At 39.4% G+C, this 25,988-nt stretch overlaps 8 protein-coding genes across 8 annotated transcripts; 5 read left to right on the forward strand and 3 right to left on the reverse strand.

Moving 5' to 3' along the window:
• The first annotated feature begins 247 nt into the window (after nucleotides 1–247).
• Nucleotides 248–808, forward strand: Roc1b (Regulator of cullins 1b). Its single transcript, XM_068286293.1, has 2 exons — nucleotides 248–269; nucleotides 322–808. The coding sequence occupies exon 2, from the start codon at nucleotides 350–352 to the stop codon at nucleotides 713–715; it is 366 nt and encodes a 121-aa protein (XP_068142394.1). The 5' UTR covers nucleotides 248–269; nucleotides 322–349; the 3' UTR covers nucleotides 716–808.
• Nucleotides 809–1,255: 447 nt separating this feature from the next.
• Tsf2 (transferrin 2) lies at nucleotides 1,256–4,768 on the reverse strand. The gene is made up of 7 exons (XM_068286292.1): nucleotides 4,593–4,768; nucleotides 4,048–4,475; nucleotides 3,839–3,972; nucleotides 3,615–3,775; nucleotides 3,042–3,547; nucleotides 2,809–2,973; nucleotides 1,256–2,742 (listed from the first exon to the last, which is right to left on the reverse strand). The coding sequence occupies exons 1-7, from the start codon at nucleotides 4,657–4,659 to the stop codon at nucleotides 1,675–1,677; spliced, it is 2,529 nt and encodes an 842-aa protein (XP_068142393.1). The 5' UTR covers nucleotides 4,660–4,768; the 3' UTR covers nucleotides 1,256–1,674.
• A 286-nt stretch (nucleotides 4,769–5,054) lies between these two features.
• LOC137574157 (uncharacterized) lies at nucleotides 5,055–5,644 on the forward strand. Its single transcript, XM_068286296.1, has 2 exons — nucleotides 5,055–5,363; nucleotides 5,440–5,644. Exon 1 carries the CDS (start codon nucleotides 5,144–5,146, stop codon nucleotides 5,318–5,320), a length of 177 nt encoding a protein of 58 aa, XP_068142397.1. The 5' UTR covers nucleotides 5,055–5,143; the 3' UTR covers nucleotides 5,321–5,363; nucleotides 5,440–5,644.
• A 1,222-nt stretch (nucleotides 5,645–6,866) lies between these two features.
• On the forward strand, nucleotides 6,867–7,838 carry Pmm2 (phosphomannomutase). The gene has a single exon (XM_068286541.1). The coding sequence runs from the start codon at nucleotides 6,963–6,965 to the stop codon at nucleotides 7,731–7,733; it is 771 nt and encodes a 256-aa protein (XP_068142642.1). The 5' UTR covers nucleotides 6,867–6,962; the 3' UTR covers nucleotides 7,734–7,838.
• Nucleotides 7,720–9,756, reverse strand: LOC137574288 (kelch domain-containing protein 4). The gene is made up of 4 exons (XM_068286537.1): nucleotides 9,522–9,756; nucleotides 9,132–9,437; nucleotides 8,652–9,069; nucleotides 7,720–8,589 (listed from the first exon to the last, which is right to left on the reverse strand). The coding sequence occupies exons 1-4, from the start codon at nucleotides 9,633–9,635 to the stop codon at nucleotides 7,865–7,867; spliced, it is 1,563 nt and encodes a 520-aa protein (XP_068142638.1). The 5' UTR covers nucleotides 9,636–9,756; the 3' UTR covers nucleotides 7,720–7,864.
• On the forward strand, nucleotides 9,749–11,039 carry LOC137574289 (nucleolin). Its single transcript, XM_068286538.1, has one exon. It carries the CDS (start codon nucleotides 9,886–9,888, stop codon nucleotides 10,966–10,968), a length of 1,083 nt encoding a protein of 360 aa, XP_068142639.1. The 5' UTR covers nucleotides 9,749–9,885; the 3' UTR covers nucleotides 10,969–11,039.
• Nucleotides 11,040–11,916: 877 nt separating this feature from the next.
• vsg (visgun) lies at nucleotides 11,917–14,146 on the reverse strand. Its single transcript, XM_068286539.1, is given in 2 exon segments — nucleotides 11,917–13,491; nucleotides 13,817–14,146. Coding segments are annotated over 2 exon segments (858 nt in total). The 5' UTR covers nucleotides 13,893–14,146; the 3' UTR covers nucleotides 11,917–12,709.
• A 385-nt stretch (nucleotides 14,147–14,531) lies between these two features.
• SH3PX1 (sorting nexin 33-like protein SH3PX1) lies at nucleotides 14,532–17,377 on the forward strand. Its single transcript, XM_068286536.1, is given in 5 exon segments — nucleotides 14,532–15,430; nucleotides 16,090–16,365; nucleotides 16,367–16,743; nucleotides 16,808–16,826; nucleotides 16,828–17,377. Coding segments are annotated over 5 exon segments (1,689 nt in total). The 5' UTR covers nucleotides 14,532–14,686; the 3' UTR covers nucleotides 17,101–17,377.
• The last annotated feature ends 8,611 nt before the right edge of the window (nucleotides 17,378–25,988 follow it).

The following is a 25,988-nucleotide window of genomic DNA, read 5'->3' on the forward strand; positions in this document are numbered from 1 at the left end:
TGTGGTTAACGTGAACAATACAGAGAAAAGATATATAGAGAGAAATAATATGAGAAAAGAAAACTGTTAGTATTTTATCACCAAATCAATTCGTAAATGTATTTATGCTGAAAATAAAAATTAAATAAGAAACTAAAAAAAAAAAAAAAAAACAACAACTTTTACACCGAAATTATGTATGTATGCTTAAATCCTACAAGTAGTCTGTGGAATTTTATACAAATATCATATTTAGTATTTCCAAATTTATTGACACAGTAAAAACAAATGTAGATATCAACATTTTGAACATTAATTCGGTAAAACAAACTTCTGTTTAAGGTAAAATTTAAATTGAAATTTGTTTAGCATGGCCGACGAGATGGAGGAGGAGGATATTGAGGATTACCATGATCTGGAAGACTTTAACGATGAGCCAGCCTCAGGCAGTGGTGTTACCAATCAAGCGGAGCGTTTTGCTGTCAAGAAGTGGGTGGCCCATGGCCTCTGGTCTTGGGATGTAGCCGTTGAAAATTGTGCCATTTGCCGGAATCACATTATGGACTTGTGCATCGAATGCCAGGCAGATGCCAATGGCAATAAAGAGGATTGCACTGTGGCCTGGGGCGAGTGTAATCATGCCTTTCACTATCATTGCATTGCCCGATGGTTAAAGACACGCAACGTCTGTCCGCTAGATAACAAGGAGTGGGCTTATCAAAAGTACGGTCGTTAACCCAAAAAGGGCTTGAAGGGAAACTCGGTCTCGTCCTATTACACTTGCAATGTTAAATTGATTAATCTTTATAAACCTCTGATTGCCACCGAATCTAATCAGTGTGGTTTCATTTTTTAAACAGCTATGTATAGCTGCCGAGAGAAAACCGCTTAATCTTAGTCATCAAGAAATAATAGGGTCTTTTGTTTACACTTAAAACTGACTGAAGGACATCCTGACAGCGAATTCACTTCTACGAATTCTTTAGATTAAGGAAACTAACTAAATGTGGACCTAATTCATGATTGTTAATTTTTTAGGACTTTTGTTATTTAGAGTCCTTGAGCTTTGGTTAATTTGCCATTATGTGAGTGATTTGTATTGATTCCACTTTAGATTTCCTGTAGGTCCAACTAGTCGTAAAAACTTCCTGTCAGAAATGGGGAATGCATTTAAAACCCAGAATCCTGATCCATTGCCAAGGCAAAATAGAAAGATTTTACGGATATTTAGATTCAATTAAGGGGCACATTAGTTACTAGTAATAAGAAATACAAATCAAGTTTAAATACATATATTTATTAAATTTTCACTTATAATCTGGACGGCTTTTGTCGAATTCGTTTTAAATCTATGGGACGGACAATATGTATGTATGTATGTAAATATACATATATGTATATGCAAAGGACGATTTGAAAGGCACTCGGTTATAAAAGGCTTTGACCCCTATTTGTAAGGCGGGTCCATGTGTCTTATAAGTAGTTTACTATAAAAAAACATATAAATGAATTGTATATTTGGAGTGTAAAGAGGTTCCTATTTAAATATATATATATATATATATATTAGAAGATATGTCTTATTTGTGCTGGAGATTCGCCATGATTCGCAATTTGATTAGACTACTAGGTGTTAAAAGACCTCTAATGGAATGTATTTTGATAAATCATATTAATCAACCATCTGAGGGCGCATTAAAGGAATAATCTCAGGGCTATTGCATTGAGGCACAGTAATAACAGCGACGAGATGGCCAACTGAGAAGCACCGGCATAGCAATCGGTTATCCGACGAGCCCGCATAAAATTACCACCCAGATATGTGTCGTAACGTCTTTGCTCAGTTGGGATTATCTGCAATTGCCTTGTGGCATCCTGGAAGATTAGATCGTAATGGCCGATGGGTGACTCGAACATACTGAAACTAAAAGCATCCACATCCTTGCGGCCATACAGTTGCTGGGCGTAGGTTAGAAGATTAATATAAGCATTCAATTGGGTTTCATTGTAGTTGACACCGCCGCGTGTAACCACAGCATTGGCCTTCACTTTGCCCAAATTGCACCGTCTGTAGTCTTGCAACTCGGCGCGAGTGCCATCGGTGCAAAGCAACTCGAAGTCATCGTTGAGAGCGTTTCGGGCCCACCATTCCTTGCGTTTGCCACCGGTGCTCTCCATGACAGTGGTGTGTTTCATAAATGCAACATGACCGCCGCCCTCTACCAGGCAACGGAAAGCGCCCGTATGGCCATAATAATCCTCGGAAGCATCGCGGCGGCAATAGCGATAGCTTGTGCCATGGCACAGATCACACATGCTGTCATAGGGCACGCCCGTGTTGTATTCACTGCTAATGGCACCGGGGACACACGATTTGGTAAAGTATTCAGCAGCAGCCCGCACCGAATCGCAGCCGTAGGGACGAATCCAACCATTCGAGATGAGGTACGCCATGGGGTATGTCCAACCAGCGGCCGTATTAATACCCGTATGACAGGTATATTTACCCTTTAGATACGTGAGCTCAGTATCGGGATCTTCTTCTTTGGCAACAGCCACCACATAGTATTCAGGTTCGCCCAAATTGTATACCTCCGACATGAAAGGAATCAGATCGTAGTTAAGTCCTCCAGTGTAAACATCTCCGGCATCGAAGACAGAGATATCAGCCTTGCCGGCCTGAATCAGTTGCATGCAATTTATGTGGGAGTGCATCTTCTTGCAGATCAATTCAGGTTTCAAAATTTGAGCTTTCAGAGCAGTCTGGAAATCATACACATTTGTATGTGTAGAAAAGACAATTTCCTTTTAAACTAACAAGATACTCACTTTCATTTTAATGCACTTCTCAAACTCTGGATCAGAGGTCACACACAACGTCATCGCTGGTACTGGACATTCGCGTATACCATAGATATAATGAATGGAATCTTGCAAATATTTTGTAAAACTCTGATCGTCTTCCGGTATGACAGTGAGAGATCGACTGGCATCCTTTAAAAAAAAATTATTTATATAAACACATATGTATATTGATTGTAATTCAGTGAGAGGTTGTCTACCTGGAAGAGTAAATTGGTTTTGCCATATCTTTTCGAATCGAATACATGGAATTTCTCATAGAGAATCGACGAGTTGCTATCAAGGGGATTGCGTTCAGTGGTAAAACTGCTGTCCAAGCGATCATTGCGATAATTTGGATTGGAATCATAAGGATCATAGGGATTCTGTTGATTCCTATTGTTGTATGCATTGGCATTGTCATAAGGACCATTGCCGAATTGCTGTTGATCGTAGGGATAGTTACGATTTTGATCATTGAAAGAATTGAAACCACCATTGCCTATTTGATGTTGGCTATTTGGAGTCTCCCTTAATCCTTCGGAATACAATTCCACAATGCGTTTCAAGAACTGTTGATATAGTTTGCGATCCCGAAAACTACGAGCTGAGGTTGTTACGACAGCATCGGCAGGCACTTTACCCCAGCTGCATTGTCGGTAGTCCGTAATGGGAACACGATTACCGCCACGGCACAACAGTTCAAAATTGTTGGGCGATAAGCTCTCTAGAAAATGAATTAATAGTTAAAAGGTGATTTATCGATTGTTAAACATTATCATCATCTGTCTTACTAAATTCAGCACTCTGTAGCATCTCGGAGACGGTCGAATGACGCAAAAAGGCCACATCTCCTGCTTCTAAAAGGCAACGAAACGCACCATCATAGCCATAGTAAGGATCTGCGGCTGAACAACGACCGCCGGGTATTTTTCCGGTGCATAAAGTACACAATCTTGAAAAGAGGGCAATCTATTGTTAACGCCAATCCACAAATTTTATGTCTAAATTAACTTACTTGTCTGAATTATCACCGATGGGATTATATTTGTCCGACAAGGAGTAAACAGCACACGAGTTATTGAAATAGTTGGCGGCAGTTTTGACTTGATTATTACAATCTACCACTTCCATGCCGCCTTCCTTTTGCAGCTGTGTGTGTAGAACAGATTTGAAATGATTTAATTTCAATGTAATAGATGATGATCTATGTGGATCAATTCTTACCGTATGTATGGGCACTATCCAACCTGCTAGACTTCCTACCCAAGGAAAACACGCCCGTTTGTGACGCAAATCTCTTAGGTTAAAGACATCTTGAAGGGAACCCTTCTTAACCACTGCCACAGACTCATATTCGGTGAAACCGCCTTCCAATTTCTCCTGCATAATGGGAATGAGAGAGTTATAACGCCCAGCTGTAAACACATCGCCTGCATCTAGGGTAGTTATGTGAGCCTTCTCACGATCAATATGATGAATGCACTCATCGGCACTATAGGCCATGAAGCAGGTCAAATCAAGAAAAACATCATCAAATAGCGCTCTGTCCCTTTCAATGGCTTGTGTCAGGTTTAAACACTTGTATTGCTCCTCCTGGCTCTTGGTGCACCATATAATGTTGCTAGTCTTGTGCTCATCGTAGTGATGTTGTGCTGAAACGAAAATAAAAAACAAACAATAACACAATATTATCGTATTTACAATTATTAAAGAGCAACGCCCCAAGTCCAAGCATTACTTGGTTACTTGGGCAAGGTTTATTTAATTACCGTATGTAAAAGGCAGTATAAGATAAAGCGCGCCAATCAGAGCTAGATTAATTCTAGCTCCCAACATGATTTTATAAAAATAAAAATACAGTTAAGAAGCGTTTAAAAGCAAAAACATTTAACAAAAAGTATAACGACTAACACGACACGCCCAAGCCTAGCTCGCACTTGTTACTCCGTAGCCCTGACTCACAAATTTTGACTAGTGTTGCCAGTATCATAAAATACCCGCCACAACAAATGGCCAATGAAGATTATGGTTTGAAATTTGAATTTAATTGGACTTTTTGCTCAGTTCTGAAATTACAATTGAAAAATTTGTTAGTAGTAAATTTGTTAACTGTTGGTAGTTTATATTAACACGTATTTAACGTAAACCTTATTTAAAAATCTTACGAAATATCGGCTTGAAATTTCAGCCGAATTTTACAACATCTGGCAACATTACCGTTGAACTAGTTCCCAAATTGTGCATCTCTAAGACACACAATTTACTTGTTACGAAAAGGCCAAGAAACTATAATTTGTATTAATTTAGTGCTCCAGTTGCCATGGCCGTTTTACGGGGATGGAGATTCGTGGGCTTTGTATCCTGCATTGTCGGAGCAGTTGGCCTAACTCTATATCCAGTAGTGGTAGATCCCATGTTAAACACGGAGAAATACAAATCCCTGCAAGAGTACAGTAAAACCAAGCGAGATGAACTGCAGCATAGAAGTCTAAAGTAGCAACCTTAACAATAAAGGATGATGACTGTTAAATATTAAAGTTGTAATGTTGTATAATAAACCAAATCTGAGGCTGTCATTAAGAACTAAACTCCATTTCTTTTTATATATATTACCAGTGCTTCCCATCGCAAAAAGGCTATTAACTGATTGCCAATCGAAAACAAACATGCACTTGTATGGTTTGTAAGGATGCTTCATTACCGCAAAAGGCTTGAGTTTTCAATGTACATAATACATATACTACATCATACATACAAATGTATAAACGTTCGGTTAGAACGTTTCAAAATCCAAAATTAAAGTCTTTGAATGATTCCTAAATATCCTGTTGAACTATTACCCTTTGCACTAAACGACTTTATGGACAATAACTTTCTTCAGAGCATTTGACATTGGTGTTTTTCTAAATAATGAAATATTAACACCTACATTCGATCATCTGCTATAATTAATATTTAAAATTTAATTTGTTTTTCCTTTCACCAACACCACTATTATAAGAAAGGACGTATAAGAAGGTGTGCTATTTTCCAAGCAGTCGAGTAGGAGCTCTATTGTTCTCTGTCTATTCCACATACACCATTTATGGGTGTCTCTCTCTCTCTCTCTCTCTTTTTTCAGATCTGATCACAAGCAGTTGAATTGTCAATTAGTGTGAAACAAAATGCTTAAATATTTAAATGGTTTTATTCGAATAGATCAAAAACTCAGTTTACAGAAAAACAGATAACCTGAAGTCGGTGGTTATATCGACATGGATAAAAAGCTTGCACACATTACACATACATATTTTGTATAAAAACGAGGACGATTCCCCATTGCTATTTGATTCCGTGTGTTCGTCAGGATTCGAATTTCTGATTTTGATTATACCAAAGCATACATATATGCTTCTAGTCATTGATTTTAGGAAATAAGTTATTTTGAAATTGTGTGCTTCTTTTATAAGTATATGTACATATTATTTATAACTGAATCTGTAAGCTTTGTCAATATCTGTTGACTATATACGGAAGTTGTTTTAAGGTGTTCAGTAATCTTAAACATTTTAGTTTAAACCCTAATATATTGCTTATTTTTCCTAATTTTCCATTTCGATAAATAATCAAGCATTTTCCAAGGCAATATCCTTTTTAAACTACACGATCGCGGTTATACAAGGCTATGACAATGATTTTCATCCTAAAAGTTCTTGAAATCAAACTATTGTTTTTAAAAAAATAAACATTAAATCAAATTTTCTGTTAAGTCTGCTACATGGCTAATCCGGCTCTGAAAATATTAGAAGAAAAACGGGGTAAATAAGTAAGGCACCTGTTTTAAAAATAATGAAAACAAACGTATTTTAACATTTTGAAATACCCAATATTTTATTTTTTAGACATATTTACATTATTATTTAGATAATTAAAAGTGTGTAAAGTCTTAAAAAAAATTATTGTAACCGCCCCACATTGTGTCGTTCCAGCGGGAAACTCAACTATTTAGCCAAATTGAGAAGTAATAGGCATCACTGATGACAACATATTGTGTATCCGGCAACGCCGGCAATGTGATACGTGGTCATGATAAATTATGATTGTTTGATTCATTCTAATTAGAACACCTTTCTTATTTTGTAGTTGGAACTGTATTTAGAATGACTTCATCCAAGCTAAAGCGTGATGAAATCCTCCTGCTTTTCGATGTAGATGGCACTCTCACATTTCCACGCAGTGTCGTGCAACCAGAATTCGAAGAATTCTTTTACTCGAAGGTGAAGCCGCGGGCGACCATTGGAATTGTCGGCGGCTCTGACTTGGAAAAGATGTTTGAACAGCTGAATGGCAAAAAGATATTGAATGAGTTTGATTTCGTATTTCCCGAGAATGGACTGGTGCAAATTGAGCGTGCCCAAGAGGTCGGTAAACAGAATATAATTAAACACTTGGGCGAATCCACTTTGAAGCGGTTCATCAATTTCGTGCTACGATATCTCTCTGAACTGGACATTCCGATTAAGCGTGGAACGTTTATAGAATTCCGAAATGGTATGATGAATGTCTGCCCCATTGGTCGCCAATGTAGCCGGGAGGAGCGCAACATGTTTGCTGCCTATGATCAGGAGCATAAAGTACGAGAACAAATGATTGCTACACTGAAAAAGGAATTCGCTGACATTGATCTCACATACAGTATTGGTGGCCAGATTAGTTTTGATGTTTTCCCACATGGTTGGGATAAAACATATTGCCTTAGACACATTGAGGCTAACTATAAGAATAAGTACAAGGAAATTCACTTCTTTGGCGATAAGACCGAACAAGGTGGAAATGATTTCGAAATCTATACTGATCCTCGTGTTATTGGCCATAAGGTAACTTCGCCCCATGATACCAAAGACATATTAACAGAAATCCTGGAACTATGATGTCTCTATTGTGCCAAAAATTCCAAAAACATGTTAACTTTCCATAATGTAAATAAGATTGTTAAACAAAAATTTAAATATATATATTCTGATAGTTCATGCAAACGATCAATTTCTACTGTCCATTAGCTTTAGTCTGTATCCATGTCGGAATCGTTAGAACTGTCACCGTCTTCATCATCATCAGCACTGCTGAACTCCTCATCGGAACTGCTGCTCTCACTATCGACCCAATCATGATCCTTTTTGGCAGGCGCTATAACAACCTTCCATTCATCTAATTTATGTAGATCCAAGGAATACATATCGGTGTATGTGAATTGCTTTTCATTCTCCTCGAAGAGTCCACCAAGCACATATAAATTGCCTTTACACACACAAAGTCCTGGATTCATGCGAGGTGATGGTACATTAGAGGGACGCGAGGAATTGGGAAATAGACTAGGTATCTTTGACACATATGGAGCCGCAGAGCTGCTGCTGCCGCCTGGTCCACCGACCGTCACAGTAAATATACCGTCTGTGGTGGTGGTAACAGTCTTCGCTGGCGTTGGTTCCGGAGCAGCCGTTTCACTCATTTCTACATCATTTATTGACTTCTGGTTATCTTTTTTGGGTTTGCCCAAAATTTCTAGAAAACGCCATGATTGAGAGCCCATGTCAAAGGCCAATAAATCCTCACTAAACTGTCCTTGGACATTCTCATCGTCTTCATTGACATCCATAACGCCACCAAAGCAATAGGCCTTTCCATTGGCAGCCACAGTGCAGCCAACGCTGCTTCGGGGCTTTGGATGATAACCGCCAGCCTTGACTAAGCTCCATTTGTATTTGTTATCACCTTCGGCAGAACCCTCTGTAAAAATTGTTGGCAATTAATTGTTATCGAGTGAACAGTTTTATCAACTGAAGTCTTACTTTCTGGGTTCAGAACATACATATCCGTATGTGTGACACCGCGATCTATGTCCTTTTTCATGGAGGCTCTGGAGTATCCGCCCCATATAAAGAGTTTGCCATCAGGGGCCGCTGCTATACAACAGCCGGAGCGTGCGGGAGGAATAGCACCACTAATCGCTATTTTTAACCACTGATACGATTCCAGGGAGAAGACATGCAAGTCGTTGAAATAATTGTAGGACTGATTATTGTCGTGGAAACCACCAAATATGAAAAGACGCTTCTTAGCAGCTGCCATGCGATGGCCACTCCTTGCGCTGGGTCCGTTCGGTGCCAAGATCTTCTCCCATTTCCGTGTCTTGAGGTTTAAGTTCCAAAGATCCTTATAGTGATAGAACTGCAGCTGTGAGGGACTAGCATGCTCTCCACCAAACATCTAAATACGACAATTACTCATTGATATTTTTTATAGCAATTTAATTTTCTATTAATACTGACCCACAATTCACCTCCATTGCTGGCTAAGGAAACCATTTGGTGGCCACTGCGTGGTGTGGGTCCTGCTGGCGAACGCAACTGTTTCCATTCCTTGGATTTAATGTTGTAAAAGAACAAATCGTTATAGACACAGACTTTGGCACCATTGTAGAACTCTCCCCCAAACATGATTAGTTCCTCTTTTTCCGGATGGGACACCAAAGTAAAATTAGCTCTGGGACTTGGAGCTGGAACGACTTCCTCGTATATGGTGGCCAAACGGCCCTCTTCAGTTTCCAATTTCTTAACGATTTCATTTATATCAGACTTAAAATGAATAAGAGATAGACAAAAGTGAATAAATGCGCCTTTAGCAGGACGGCAAAGTTGGCTTATGAAGATTGTACATACCTCTCCCAGTTTGTCCAACATCTTCTTCTGTTTGGCTGCCAACTTTTTGTCAGTTTTCATGGCTGTTTTCTCGGCGCCCTTTCCCTTCTTCTTGTTCTTGTCCTTTTTTCCCATTTTGGTAAAGTGTTATTGTGCCAAATCGAAATAAACAAATCAAAAACGCCGCACGTGTTGACCTCTCTGTTAACTCACTGTGAGCCTGTTAATACAATTTTGAGTCTGTTACCCTATTCGTTGAGTCTGTTAATTCGGGCCATGTGCGCGTGTTGAAAACAATTGTTGACATATTCGCTCTCCCATTGTAGAGAATAATAATAATTTAGGCATATTAGGTATATAGATTTGTGCCCAATATTTCCACAAAATGAAGAAAAAGGTGAATGAAAAGGTTACTAAAGTCGAAAAGAAGCAGCCACAAGAAGAGCTTGAAGAGTACGAAGGGGAACTAGAAGATGAGGAGACCGAAGAGGAATTGGAGGACGAAGAAAACGGAGAGGAGGTCGAAGACGAGGAGAACGGAGATGAGCTAGAAGACGAGGAGAACGGAGAGGAGCTAGAAGATGAAGATGATTTGGATTTGGCAGCTAGCTCCACAGATTCCGATACAGATGAAGATGAGGCTGACACTGATGATGATGATGATGATGATGATGATGAGAATCAAGAAATATCCAAACCAAAAGCCAAAACTAAGGCCGAAATCATCAATGAACAAATACACAATAAGTACGACCAGTTAAAGGGCACACGTCTCTTTCTGCGTTTCCCAAAAAAATTGCCTCTGGACGAGACAGAGTTTGTGAAGAAAGTTAAGTCACTGCATAAACTAATAGCCAAACCCATAAAGCCGCGACAGAAACATGCCCGCTTTTGTCTGGTAGACTTCAAGTCACAAGAAGATCGTGACGCAGCTTTAGCGGACATTAAAGCGGACATTGCAAAGGGCAATGACGATTTTAAGGGTATCTTTGTAAGCCTTCCCAAGACAGAATCCCAGGAGTTTGTTAACGATTTGGTGGCCCGCAAGACACTATCGCTGGAGAACAAGAAGACCAAGTCATTGATGAAACGTGCAGCCAAGAAGGTTGAAAAAGGCGGAAAGGATAATTTTACCTCAACACTTGTCATTTGCAATTTGCCCAAGACTTCATCTGTGGCCCAAGTACGCCAATTGTTTGAAAATGCAGTTGATATACAAATCAAGCCGGGCAAGGGTAAATTCCGTGACTTCAATGCGGCCTCCGTGACCATGCCTACCACATATGATGCTCGAAAAGTGATCAAGCAATCATTTAGCCTGGGTGGCACCAAACTGCTGCTGCGATTTAACAACAGAAAAAACAGCAGTAAAAACAAAAAGATTAAGAATAAGAAGGCCCAAAACCAGAAACGCCAATTGGCTGACAACGGAGAAGTTCCTGCCAAAAAATTAAAGCAGATAGTTTAGAAACTAAACTACAAACTTTGTCTTAATTGCTATAAATAAACGCTAATACATTAATTTTGTCAATTTTAAAATATTGATTTATTGTTGTTTATACATATATATATATATATATATATATATATAGATATATATTGTAGTAGGCCCAATGATATACAATAAATTGGTTAATTAAGCTTAGATATTTATGAGATTTTTGTTTTGTTTTACTTTTCAGTGCATAGATTACAGATTTTTTACCGGGCTGGGATGATGTCAACTAACAATAAGCGGGAATAGGGAAGTTTTTAGTTTTTAATAATTGAATTTCTAATACAAAATATTCATATTCAACATTTGCATTATATTATTATATTTGCATAATATGTTCTCAATCTGTAGCCAAAAACATTTTGGGGCCAAATGATTGTGTAGGAGGGAAGTCGGTTCAATTGAAGGATAGATATAAGATCAGATAGATCAGGCGATTTCAATTTCCTGCAATGTTGTATTGTTTGTTTCGACTATTTCCCTTACATTTTCTTTATTCGTGTTGGTTGGCAAAGCTTAAGCTTAGGAATATACATACATATTTGTTTTTCTTTTTGTTATAATTGAGTAGCACAGGAAATAAAAAATGCACATTTAGGGATAAACGATGTAGAAGAGATCCAATTCGAGGTAGCAACTGATCCCAAAATCCTTCACGAGATTTGTGGGAATTCAACACATAAATTTTCTAGACATCGATTTCTTTCTAATTGGCATTTTAGCCTTTCAGCTTTGAACCAAACACAAAGTTAGCTCAACGTTTTTGGACATTGCGTTTATCCTAGTGATACAGTTGGGTGTTAAGAAGGTGTCTAGAGCTAACTTTGGTTTAAGCCAGCTATCAAGCTGTATAGTTTTCTTTTAACTAAGGCCAACCTCGATCGGATGCGTTCTAATCGGTTTTCTTTTCATAGTAGTACATTTGCTTAGTTTCTAATAATGTTCGAGTTGTTATTAAAACTGTGTAAATATGCTCAAAATTTATAATTTTCTTTTGCAGAAACGGAAAGAAAAAACAAAAACAAAAAAACAGTTAAATTACATTTAGTTATCAAGTTGTTTCTCTTTATCTTTGTCCTGTTCAACATTCATCATTCAATTTTTTATTTTGTTTTCCTGTTCACTTTTCGCCCATTCTATCAAGCAGTCTCACATATTTGCTGTTATTGTATTCTTACCATACAAACATTTACACATCTCTGTCTCTCTCTGATAAATTGTATATATATATACATATATATATGCATGTGTGGCTATATGTATATATTTATTCATTTTTGATAATTTCAGTTTGAATAAGGCTTTAAACATCCGCTGACATTTACTGATTGTGAAAAATAAAACCGCATATGCATTGTGATTCATTCGATTTATAAATTGTATATTCCGATATACATATTATATATATATATTATTTTGTTCAAGCTGATAGGGCATATACGAATAAGAGGAGTGGGAGAGATTAGGTGTAACATATACATATATATATGGATAATAAAGTAAAGTAAGTTTTGTTTCTTTTTATATGAAATGTATAAGGGCATAAACAATTAATCGGAATTCGAATTTAATTTTTTGTTTAATATTTCAATTTGACTGAGAGGTTTGCGATTAGTTGTTTTTTAAGAGGGATGAGAAGGGAAACTCTTTGGATAGATATAGTTTCGGTATTATATATATGCCTATATATGGATGTGTGTGCCCCGAGAATAAATTACGTATGCAGCAGCCGGTCTCTGGCCGATGGCGAACCTGGTTGTTGGTTTTGCAATGACAAACCTTCCATCCCGATTCCACTACCACCACCAGAAACAGCAGCGGAAGCAGCTCCTGGCGGAGGTGGCGGCGGCTGAGCAGGCGGTGATCGCAATGGTATCGAAGGTTGTACAAATCTTACACGTTCGGCTGCATCGGTGGCGGAATTGTTATGAGATGCGGCTGCTGATGCTGCGGCCGCACCGGCTGCCGCATTAAAGGCCGACGTAAAGGCGGTGGCGGCTCAAAGAGTTTGGTAATTACGCTCATTGCGAGCCTTGTAGAACTTGTAGGCCACTAGGCCGATGGCCAAAAGGCCCAGTGTTAGGACAATGCCGCCAATGAAAGAGGATCCATCGAAACGCCGGCATGGAGGTACTGGTGGTGCCTGTGTGGTGGTTGATGGTGGTGGAGCCGGAGTTGTGGTTGGTTGTGTTGTGGATGTCGATGCTGGCGTTGTTGTGGTTGGTTTAGTGGTTGTGGTGGTGGTGGTGGTGGGGAGAGTGGTTGTGGTGGAAGGTGTGGTTGTTGTTGTTTTTGGAGTTGTAGTGGTATCATTAGCTGGGTCAATTGTTGTTGTTATTACTGGTGTTGTTGTTGTTGGTAAAGTTGTAGTATCATTGGGTTTAGAAGTGGTTGTTGGTATTGTTGTTACATTAGTTGTTGGCTTCTCAGTAGATGACGTCGAGGTATCCAAATGCCCAGGCACAGTGCTGGTAACAGCTGCCGCCGTTGTGGCACCTGGAAAAATATATCGAAACGCAAACCAACACAGAATTACATATTAATATATACCCATTTATATATGTATATATTTTTACGTATTTATACATATGTATATTGAAATATTCTCGGGAATTATGCCACCTTCTAGAGTCTAGACCCCCTTTCCCTGATCACCATGTTACCGTTTAGATAGAAAAGTTCAATTTTCATCAATTGACTTCATTGTGTGGCATTTAAAATGCAAATATACATTTGTATATGTGTAAGTATGTATGCATATGTATGCGTAAACACACACACCAATACATGCATTGAAGGAATTCCCCTGTCTCTGTCTTACCTTCTTCAGCAAAATTGGCCACAAAGAGGCCCACAAACAAGCAGAGAAGCAAATAATTCGATTGCCGACTCATCATTGTTGTTGCTTTTTTTACGATTTTGCAATTGATTTGTTTATGTCTCCTGGAAATATCTTTGGAGAATTTGCCTTTTATCCGCTGTGTCTGTTCGACTGTTGAAGCTTTGACCTTTAACGGATTTGTTCTCTGGAAAATGTTTGCAACCGCAACGACACTACAATAATTGCTATTTATTGTTAAATTGCACAGCTAACTGATTCTGCCGTTCACCGAAAACCAACAAAATTTCTGCAACACGCAATTAAGAATGATTAATACTTGGAAACGACACGACACGACCCAGTGTTGGGAATCTGTAAAGGGCGATAAATCGATGGGTGTTTCTTTAATCACTTTTATCGAGTTGCTCGGTGGCGCCAGTCTATTTTATATCTTTGTCTTTAAATATGCTTAGCGTTTAACGAATCTTTTATTGTTTTAATGAATTGGTCAGAAAATGTATTGAAATGTCTTGCATGTAAATAAACAACTACAGTTTACTTTTACCGCAATGGATGAATGTGTGATTTGTAACTTTGCTTAATTTTTTTTCTGTTCCAATAACTGAAATTACTGGTAATGCACTCTTTAAGTTTATGCAATTAATAGCTGGTAACACAGTCTGTTTGTTAAAATTCTGCTTTTTGCCTCTCGCAAAAGCTGGTAACACTGTACTGACTCACACAAGACCTGGAAAGCTTTTGGTGTGTCCGATTGGATTCCACCTAGCTGCTAAATTATTTAAATTTGAATCGAGCGGATTTTAGATACTACATCCGCAGTGCAATAGCATTCACCAGAAAAGGAACAAGATGACTTCCTACGTACGGGCCATGTACGATTTCAGCGGTGAGCCTGGCTCATCGGAGTTGTCGATAAGCACGGGCGAGGTTCTTTCAGTGACTCGCTCTGATGTGGGTGAAGGCTGGTGGGAGGGCAAAAATAGTCGTGGTCAGATTGGTCTGTTTCCCGCTGCTTATGTGGAGGTGATGTCAGCCGCCGAAGCCCAACGTCACAATGCCACCAACAACTCCATTTCGACGCCAGCAGTTGATTCCAATAGTGCACCCCGCTACGATCAAACGGCTGATGACGATGGCAGCAACTGGGACGATGAAGATGACTGGAGTGATGATAATGAGACATATTCGGAAATCGGTCCAAGTGGACGGGCAGCTGCTGCTGGTGGTGCCAGCAAATCGGCTGGCGGTCTGGCACATTCCTCAAGTGATTACGACAATAGGCATCTACCTGTTGCTCCTAATGATGACGCTATATCAATGGCCTCGACATCAGCGGCCTCGGCCACCATGAAGAAGGGAATGTTTGCTAAGAGTTCGGACTCCTACATCTTGGGATTGTCCAGCAACAACAAGGAGAAGATTCCCGAATGTGAATTGGCCTATATAACACAACTGGAGGATTCCATCTATCAGTGGACACAAAATCATTCACCCTATACGGTGGTTGTGGCCAGTCCCAAAAAGGAATCCAAATTCAAAGGAATGAAAACATTCATCGCCTACCAGCTGACGCCTAGTTTTAATAATATATCGGTGAGTATATCTGTTGGGATCTGGAGGGGGGACACTAGGGTTGCCGTTGACTATCGGCATGATTAACGACATGGCACGATAAAGCCACAAATGTGCGTGTGCGTGTAATTGTGTGCCTGTGTGTGTGTATTGGTGTAGTGGTATGGGTGGGCGCTGATAATTAGTTGATTGCCTTTGTCTACCCTGGATTATGGGTATGATGATATGGTCATCATGTTTGCCAGCAAACATTCTAAAAACGCTGAAGTCTTGGATACTTGATCTGATCTCAGGTCTTTGAAATACTATACATACATATGTACATACATACGTATATTAGAAAGAAGCTCATTGAATATGTGGCCATGGCCTATGTATAGTTAGTTATTCGTTATTTCGTCTCCATTACTTCATTGGCTTTAGTATATCATTCTGGAGTAATTCTCAGGCCATTGCTAACCAAAATCCAATTTGGTGTGATTGCTTCTGTTTTTTATTTTCTATTTTCTTACTGGCTTTATTCGGTAACTATGACTCAGCAGGTCTCCACCATTCTGTACTGCCACCACCTCTACCCCTGCCAATTTCCATTTCACAATTCTTTATATTTCTATATCTAATCTGGTTTTCCCTTTCTTTTCAATTCACATCTATTTACACTCACTCATTCACACTGTCAGGTGTCGCGTCGCTACAAGCATTTTGATTGGCTGCACGAACGTTTGGTGGACAAATTTTGTTTGATACCCGTGCCACCGCTGCCGGATAAGCAGATCTCTGGTCGTTATGAAGAGCAATTTGTGGAACATCGTCGCGTTCAACTGCAAGAGTTTGTCGATTGGGTATGCCGTCATCCGGTCATCTCGAAATGTGAGGTCTGGTATCATTTCCTCACCTGTACCGATGAGAAAATCTGGAAATCGGGCAAACGAAGGGCTGAACGGGATCCCTATATGGGGGGTGAACTACTGCCTGGCCATTTCACCACCGGACAAGAATCTATTGCACTCGAAGGTGGATGCCCAGCTTGAAAGTGGCTCGCAATTTATCCACTCTATGGATTTAGCGATTCGTAATCTGAACACCATATCCAATGACATGGCCAAACGCTCTCAAACGCAAAGTAAAAAGGAATTCCAACGCATAGGTGATGGCCTCTCGGACTTGGCCAAATCCTTAAACATAGATGAAAGACGGGCGCCAACACGCAATGGTGTGCCCCTGTCGGACAGTGTGGGACGCATAGGTGGCATCTTTATAGGTATTGGCCAGATGTTTGGCGATCAACCCAAACATGATTGGATACCTTTATCGGATCGTCTGCACATATATAGGTTGGACATTTCGAATTTCTTTTATACCTGCTGATAATTCAAATTAAATTTTTTCCCCTTTCAGAGGTATTCTTAATTGCTTCCCCCGACATTTTCTCCACACATAAGGGCGCCATACAAAAGCGCAAAGATTGTGAACGTTCCACTGCTGAGGGCAAGATGAACAATGCTCAGTTGCAGGATGTCAATAGACGCACCGATGTCGTCTCCTACACGGTGCTAGCCGAATTAACCCATTTCAAAACGGAACGCGATACTCATCTGAAGCAGACACTCAAAAACTTTATTGCCGAGCAGATAAAATTCTATCAGGGTGTGGTGGCGAGACTCCAAGAAGCCCAGCGACAGATTGAATAGGCGATGAAATGTATGGGGAAATCTGTCAATGGCCAGCACAACGGAAACACTCACACACACACAAACACACAGACTCACACAAATAGCTGAAAACATTCGCACGGTCGCATTTCAAATGCTTTAAAATGGAACTCTTTCAATTTTATGTGGTTTTTAACAAACGATACAAAAAATAATAATATAAATAATAATATTCAATAATATTGTTTATAAGTGAAAAAAGTTGTGTATTTATACAAAAAAAGAAGTTTAACGTTTATTATACATCCTATTATACATCTGGAATTTACGTATGTACATGCAAATATGTATATATACATATATATATATATATATACATCTACTTATATATTTATATAAATAAATGCAATTTAATGCAATGCCAATGCGAGTTCTTACCTTAGGCATACCCCAAAAACCATTAAATACATTCAAATTCATAAGTACATATGCAGTAGAAATAATTAAATAAGTGGAACGCTTTACCTAAAGATATTTTGTCAGGCCTTAAAAGAGCTTATACTCTGCATAACAGTGACCACTGTCTAAAACCCATTTTGTCTAAAATCCCTTTTTGATTTTGTATACTTTACGGATTGCTCATGCGGCAGGATTAGAAATTGCTATGGACCCCGCGTTGTCAGAGCGCTGTTAATAGATTTTTAATTACTCAAAATTTGATTCAATGTTCATTCATTTACTAAAATACAGTTCTGAACAAAATAAGTAAAGTGTGAAAAATTTAACATAAAATATTCGAAATTTTCTTAAAATCTCTTTACGAATCTGTAAGGTTGCCAAATTTCAACCGATTTTCGAAAGTTGGTATTTCATTCTAATGTGCATGTGAGACAAATTATGCCTAAGAATAGTAAATTATTCCAATAATCCCTTTTTGTCATGAAGTTCTAATTTAGTCAATTTTTTGAGTATTTGAAAAATTCATATCTTTATTTTCGAGATAATGTAATGTTTTTCAATCTACATTCAAATCTGCAGACCGTTTTGTTTGCCAATTTCTTAGCAATAGAGTAACCTTCAGCTGCTCCAACGGGACCATGTGTAGAGGTTACTAGTTTTTAGGGGAAGACGCTAAACGGTACTGGAAACACGATGCAATATGCAACACAGGATATTGACAAGGTTCTTCCTCTCAGCTGTCCGAAGGTCAAAGACTTCTATTTAGGCAAAGTAGAACCAAATCGAAGGATATTGAAAATCCTTGAAAGCAGATCGATGGTCCTGGCCCTGGAGAATACAGAAAAAGATGTCCCTTCGAATTCAACCAATGTCCTGCGCAAATGTGGCCTCGAGAAATAATCCTTTTTTGGTTTTTTAGCTCTAGAATCCACAAATCCCGCCGCAGGATGCCAGGACATGGTTTCCTAGAAAGTCCTTGGCGATCTCTATCGATTGGCATCAAAAAAGTTAGGGTCATCTAAGGATGCAGGACATGAAATTTTCTGCAAAGGTCCTTTTTTCCACCTATTTGAAGGACATTCCAGGACATGGTAACGTCAGTCGATGCGCATGAGCAAGGACTTTCATCTGGCCCAAGGACATCCCGGTCATCCTTAAAACTATTGAGTTTTGAGCACTTTTCTGTTTATTTGACTTGTAAATTTTTCAAAGTCCCAAATTGAAGCAAAAGTTAAAAAAAATCTAGAAAAAATACAAAATCCTTAATATCTCAGCTCTCCGCAGGACAATCGGGATGTCCTTTGCACCAACGATAGTCCTCAATGGTTGGAATGTTTGGGCACCTTTTCCGTCCTGATCCTGCAAAGGACTCGCGAGTAAATTAACATTTTTTCATAAACAAAAATGTCCTTTTATCTCAGCTCCCAAAAGGACATTCCAGGATCTGATAGTGTCAGTCGATGTGGATCATCAAGGACTACAATCTGACCAAAGGACATCCTGATCGTCCTTTAAATGACCGAGTTATAAAGACATTTGTAGTTTTTTGTCACTTTTTTGCCATTTTGCCTTACAAAAATTCGAGCAATATTTTTGGAAGGATATTGAAAATCCTTGAATGCAGATCGATAGTCCTGATCCTGGAGGCTGCAGAAAAAGATGTCCTGGCGAAATCGATCAATGTCCTGGCGAAATATGGCCTCGACAAAAAGGTCCTTTTTTCGTTTCTTAGCTCTAGAATCCACAAATCCTGGCGCAGGACGAAAGGATATGGATTCGCAGAAAGTCCTTGATGATCTGTATCGATTGGCATCAAAAAAGATAGGGTCATCTAAGGATGCAGGACATGAAATTTTCTGCAAGGTCCTTTTTTTCCACCTATTTGAAGGACATTCCAGGACATGGTAACGTCAGTCGACGCGCATGAGCAAGGACTTTCATCTGGCCCAAGGACATCCCGCTCATCCTTAAAACTACCGAGTTTGGAGCACTTTTCTGTTTATTCGACTTGTAATTTTTTCCAAGTCCCAAATTGAAGCAAAAGTTAAAAAAAAATCTAAAAAATATACAAAATCCTTAATATCTCAGCTCTCCGCAGGACAATCGGGATGTCCTTTGCACCAACGCTAGTCCTCAATGGTTGGAATGTTTGGGCACCACTTTCGTCCTGATCCTGTAAAGGACTCGCGAGTTAATTACAATTTTTTCATAAACAAAAAAGTCCTTTTATCTCAGCTCCCAAAAGGACATTCCAGGATCTGATAGTGTCAGTCGATGTGGATCATCAAGGACTACAATCTGACCAAAGGACATCCCGATCGTCCTTTAAATGACCGAGTTATAAAGACATTTGTAGTTTTTTGTCACTTTTTTGCCATTTTTCTGACCTCCCCCCTTACAAAAATTGGAGCAATATTTTTGGAAGGATATTGAAAATCCTTGAATGCAGATCGATAGTCCTGATCCTGGAGGCTCCGGAAAAGAATGTCCTGGCGAAATCGATTAATGTCCTGCCGAGATATAGCCTCGAGAAAATTATCCTTGTTACGTTTTTTAGCTCTAGAATCCACAAATCCTGGCGCAGGACGAAAGGACATAGTTTCCTAGAAAGTCCTTGATGATCTCTATCGATTGGCATCAAAAAAACTTGGGGTCGTCTAAGGATGCAGGTCATGAAATTTTCTGCAAAGGTCCTTTTTTCCACCTATTTGAAGGACATTCCAGGACATGGTAACGTCAGTCGACGCGCATGAGCAAGGACTTTCATCTGGCCCAAGGACATCCCGCTCATCCTTAAAACTATTGAGTTTTGAGCACTTTTCTGTTTATTTGACTTGTAATTTTTTCCAAGTCCCAAATTGAAGCAAAAGTTAAAAAAAATCTAGAAAAAATACAAAATCCTTAATATCTCAGCTCTCCGCAGGACAATCGGGATGTCCTTTGCACCAACGATAGTCCTCAATGGTTGGAATGTTTGGGCACCTTTTTCGTCCTGATCCTGCAAAGGACTCGCGAGTAAATTAACATTTTTTCATAAACAAAAATATCCTTTTATCTCAGCTCCCAAAAGGACATTCCAGGATCTGATAGTGTCAGTCGATGTGGATCATCAAGGACTACAATCTGACCAAAGGACATCCTGATCGTCCTTTAAATGACCGAGTTATAAAGACATTTGTAGTTTTTTGTCACTTTTTTGCCATTTTTCTGACCTCCCCCTTACAAAAATTGGAGCAATATTTTTGGAAGGATATTGAAAATCCTTGAATGCAGATCGATAGTCCTGATCCTGGAGGCTCCGGAAAAGAATGTCCTGGCGAAATCGATCAATGTCCTGGCGAGATATGGCCTCGACAAAATGATCCTTTTTCCGTTTCTTAGCTCTAGAATCCACAAATCCTGGCGCAGAACGAAAGGACATGGTTTCCTAGAAAGTCCTTGATGATCTCTATCGATTGGCATCAAAAAAGTTAGGGTCATCTAAGGATGCAGGACATGAAATTTTCTGCAAAGGTCCTTTTTTCCACCTATTTGAAAGACATTCCAGGACATGGTAACGTCAGTCGACGCGCATGAGCAAGGACTTTCATCTGGCCCAAGGACATCCCGGTCATCCTTAAAACTATTGAGTTTTGAGCACTTTTCTGTTTATTTGACTTGTAATTTTTTCCAAGTCCCAAATTGAAGCAAAAGTTAAAAAAAATCTAGAAAAAATACAAAATCCTTAATATCTCAGCTCTCCGCAGGACAATCGGGATGTCCTTTGCACCAACGATAGTCCTCAATGGTTGGAATGTTTGGGCACCTTTTTCGTCCTGATCCTGCAAAGGACTCGCGAGTAAATTAACATTTTTTCATAAACAAAAATATCCTTTTATCTCAGCTCCCAAAAGGACATTCCAGGATCTGATAGTGTCAGTCGATGTGGATCATCAAGGACTACAATCTGACCAAAGGACATCCTGATCGTCCTTTAAATGACCGAGTTATAAAGACATTTGTAGTTTTTTGTCACTTTTTTGCCATTTTTCTGACCTCCCCTCTTACAAAAATTGGAGCAATATTTTTGGAAGGATATTGAAAATCCTTGAATGCAGATCGATAGTCCTGATCCTGGAGGCTCCGGAAAAGAATGTCCTGGCGAAATCGATCAATTTCCTGGCGAGATATGGCCTCGACAAAATGATCCTTTTTCCGTTTCTTAGCCACTAGAATCCACAAATCCTGGCGCAGAACGAAAGGACATGGTTTCCTAGAAAGTCCTTGATGATCTCTATCGATTGGCATCAAAAAAGTTAGGGTCATCTAAGGATGCAGGACATGAAATTTTCTGCAAAGGTCCTTTTTTCCACCTATTTGAAGGACATTCCAGGACATGGTAACGTCAGTCGACGCGCATGAGCAAGGACTTTCATCTGGCCCAAGGACATCCCGGTCATCCTTAAAACTATTGAGTTTTGAGCACTTTTCTGTTTATTTGACTTGTAAATTTTTCAAAGTCCCAAATTGAAGCAAAAGTTAAAAAAAATCTAGAAAAAATACAAAATCCTTAATATCTCAGCTCTCCGCAGGACAATCGGGATGTCCTTTGCACCAACGATAGTCCTCAATGGTTGGAATGTTTGGGCACCTTTTTCGTCCTGATCCTGCAAAGGGCTCGCGAGTAAATTAACATTTTTTCATAAACAAAAATATCCTTTTATCTCAGCTCCCAAAAGGACATTCCAGGATCTGATAGTGTCAGTCGATGTGGATCATCAAGGACTACAATCTGACCAAAGGACATCCTGATCGTCCTTTAAATGACCGAGTTATAAAGACATTTGTAGTTTTTTGTCACTTTTTTGCCATTTTTCTGACCTCCCCCTTACAAAAATTGGAGCAATATTTTTGGAAGGATATTGAAAATCCTTGAATGCAGATCGATAGTCCTGATCCTGGAGGCTCCGGAAAAGAATGTCCTGGCGAAATCGATCAATGTCCTGGCGAGATATGGCCCCGACAAAATGATCCTTTTTCCGTTTCTTAGCTCTAGAATCCACAAATCCTGGCGCAGAACGAAAGGACATGGTTTCCTAGAAAGTCCTTGATGATCTCTATCGATTGGCATCAAAAAAAGTTAGGGTCATCTCAGCTCTCCGCAGGACAATCGGGATGTCCTTTGCACCAACGATAGTCCTCAATGGTTGGAATGTTTGGGCACCTTTTTCGTCCTGATCCTGCAAAGGACTCGCGAGTAAATTAACATTTTTTCATAAACAAAAATATCCTTTTATCTCAGCTCCCAAAAGGACATTCCAGGATCTGATAGTGTCAGTCGATGTGGATCATCAAGGACTACAATCTGACCAAAGGACATCCCGATCGTCCTTTAAATGACCGAGTTATAAAGACATTTGTAGTTTTTTGTCACTTTTTTGCCATTTTTCTGACCTCCCCCCTTACAAAAATTGGAGCAATATTTTTGGAAGGATATTGAAAAATCCTTGAATGCAGATCGATAGTCCTGATCCTGGAGGCTCCGGAAAAGAATGTCCTGGCGAAATCGATTAATGTCCTGCCGAGATATAGCCTCGAGAAAATTATCCTTGTTACGTTTTTTAGCTCTAGAATCCACAAATCCTGGCGCAGGACGAAAGGACATAGTTTCCTAGAAAGTCCTTGATGATCTCTATCGATTGGCATCAAAAAAACTTGGGGTCGTCTAAGGATGCAGGTCATGAAATTTTCTGCAAAGGTCCTTTTTTCCACCTATTTGAAGGACATTCCAGGACATGGTAACGTCAGTCGACGCGCATGAGCAAGGACTTTCATCTGGCCCAAGGACATCCCGCTCATCCTTAAAACTATTGAGTTTTGAGCACTTTTCTGTTTATTTGACTTGTAATTTTTTCCAAGTCCCAAATTGAAGCAAAAGTTAAAAAAATCTAGAAAAAATACAAAATCCTTAATATCTCAGCTCTCCGCAGGACAATCGGGATGTCCTTTGCACCAACGATAGTCCTCAATGGTTGGAATGTTTGGGCACCTTTTTCGTCCTGATCCTGCAAAGGACTCGCGAGTAAATTAACATTTTTTCATAAACAAAAATATCCTTTTATCTCAGCTCCCAAAAGGACATTCCAGGATCTGATAGTGTCAGTCGATGTGGATCATCAAGGACTACAATCTGACCAAAGGACATCCTGATCGTCCTTTAAATGACCGAGTTATAAAGACATTTGTAGTTTTTTGTCACTTTTTTGCCATTTTTCTGACCTCCCCCTTACAAAAATTGGAGCAATATTTTTGGAAGGATATTGAAAATCCTTGAATGCAGATCGATAGTCCTGATCCTGGAGGCTCCGGAAAAGAATGTCCTGGCGAAATCGATCAATGTCCTGGCGAGATATGGCCTCGACAAAATGATCCTTTTTCCGTTTCTTAGCTCTAGAATCCACAAATCCTGGCGCAGAACGAAAGGACATGGTTTCCTAGAAAGTCCTTGATGATCTCTATCGATTGGCATCAAAAAAAGTTAGGGTCATCTAAGGATGCAGGACATGAAATTTTCTGCAAAGGTCCTTTTTTCCACCTATTTGAAAGACATTCCAGGACATGGTAACGTCAGTCGACGCGCATGAGCAAGGACTTTCATCTGGCCCAAGGACATCCCGGTCATCCTTAAAACTATTGAGTTTTGAGCACTTTTCTGTTTATTTGACTTGTAATTTTTTCCAAGTCCCAAATTGAAGCAAAAGTTAAAAAAAATCTAGAAAAAATACAAAATCCTTAATATCTCAGCTCTCCGCAGGACAATCGGGATGTCCTTTGCACCAACGATAGTCCTCAATGGTTGGAATGTTTGGGCACCTTTTTCGTCCTGATCCTGCAAAGGACTCGCGAGTAAATTAACATTTTTTCATAAACAAAAATATCCTTTTATCTCAGCTCCCAAAAGGACATTCCAGGATCTGATAGTGTCAGTCGATGTGGATCATCAAGGACTACAATCTGACCAAAGGACATCCTGATCGTCCTTTAAATGACCGAGTTATAAAGACATTTGTAGTTTTTTGTCACTTTTTTGCCATTTTTCTGACCTCCCCCTTACAAAAATTGGAGCAATATTTTTGGAAGGATATTGAAAATCCTTGAATGCAGATCGATAGTCCTGATCCTGGAGGCTCCGGAAAAGAATGTCCTGGCGAAATCGATCAATGTCCTGGCGAGATATGGCCTCGACAAAATGATCCTTTTTCCGTTTCTTAGCTCTAGAATCCACAAATCCTGGCGCAGAACGAAAGGACATGGTTTCCTAGAAAGTCCTTGATGATCTCTATCGATTGGCATCAAAAAAAGTTAGGGTCATCTAAGGATGCAGGACATGAAATTTTCTGCAAAGGTCCTTTTTTCCACCTATTTGAAGGACATTCCAGGACATGGTAACGTCAGTCGACGCGCATGAGCAAGGACTTTCATCTGGCCCAAGGACATCCCGGTCATCCTTAAAACTATTGAGTTTTGAGCACTTTTCTGTTTATTTGACTTGTAATTTTTTCCAAGTCCCAAATTGAAGCAAAAGTTAAAAAAAATCTAGAAAAAATACAAAATCCTTAATATCTCAGCTCTCCGCAGGACAATCGGGATGTCCTTTGCACCAACGATAGTCCTCAATGGTTGGAATGTTTGGGCACCTTTTCCGTCCTGATCCTGCAAAGGACTCGCGAGTAAATTAACATTTTTTCATAAACAAAAATATCCTTTTATCTCAGCTCCCAAAAGGACATTCCAGGATCTGATAGTGTCAGTCGATGTGGATCATCAAGGACTACAATCTGACCAAAGGACATCCTGATCGTCCTTTAAATGACCGAGTTATAAAGACATTTGTAGTTTTTTGTCACTTTTTGCCATTTTTCTGACCCCTCCCCCTTACAAAAATTGGAGCAATATTTTTGGAAGGATATTGAAAATCCTTGAATGCAGATCGATAGTCCTGATCCTGGAGGCTCCGGAAAAGAATGTCCTGGCGAAATCGATCAATTTCCTGGCGAGATATGGCCTCGACAAAATGATCCTTTTTCCGTTTCTTAGCCACTAGAATCCACAAATCCTGGCGCAGAACGAAAGGACATGGTTTCCTAGAAAGTCCTTGATGATCTCTATCGATTGGCATCAAAAAAAGTTAGGGTCATCTAAGGATGCAGGACATGAAATTTTCTGCAAAGGTCCTTTTTCCACCTATTTGAAGGACATTCCAGGACATGGTAACGTCAGTCGACGCGCATGAGCAAGGACTTTCATCTGGCCCAAGGACATCCCGGTCATCCTTAAAACTATTGAGTTTTGAGCACTTTTCTGTTTATTTGACTTGTAATTTTTTCCAAGTCCCAAATTGAAGCAAAAGTTAAAAAAATCTAGAAAAAATACAAAATCCTTAATATCTCAGCTCTCCGCAGGACAATCGGGATGTCCTTTGCACCAAC

Source organism: Drosophila tropicalis, unplaced genomic scaffold, assembly GCF_018151085.1.
Source record: "Drosophila tropicalis isolate 14030-0801.00 unplaced genomic scaffold, ASM1815108v1 contig_443, whole genome shotgun sequence".
Classification (NCBI taxonomy): Eukaryota; Metazoa; Arthropoda; class Insecta; order Diptera; family Drosophilidae; genus Drosophila; species Drosophila tropicalis.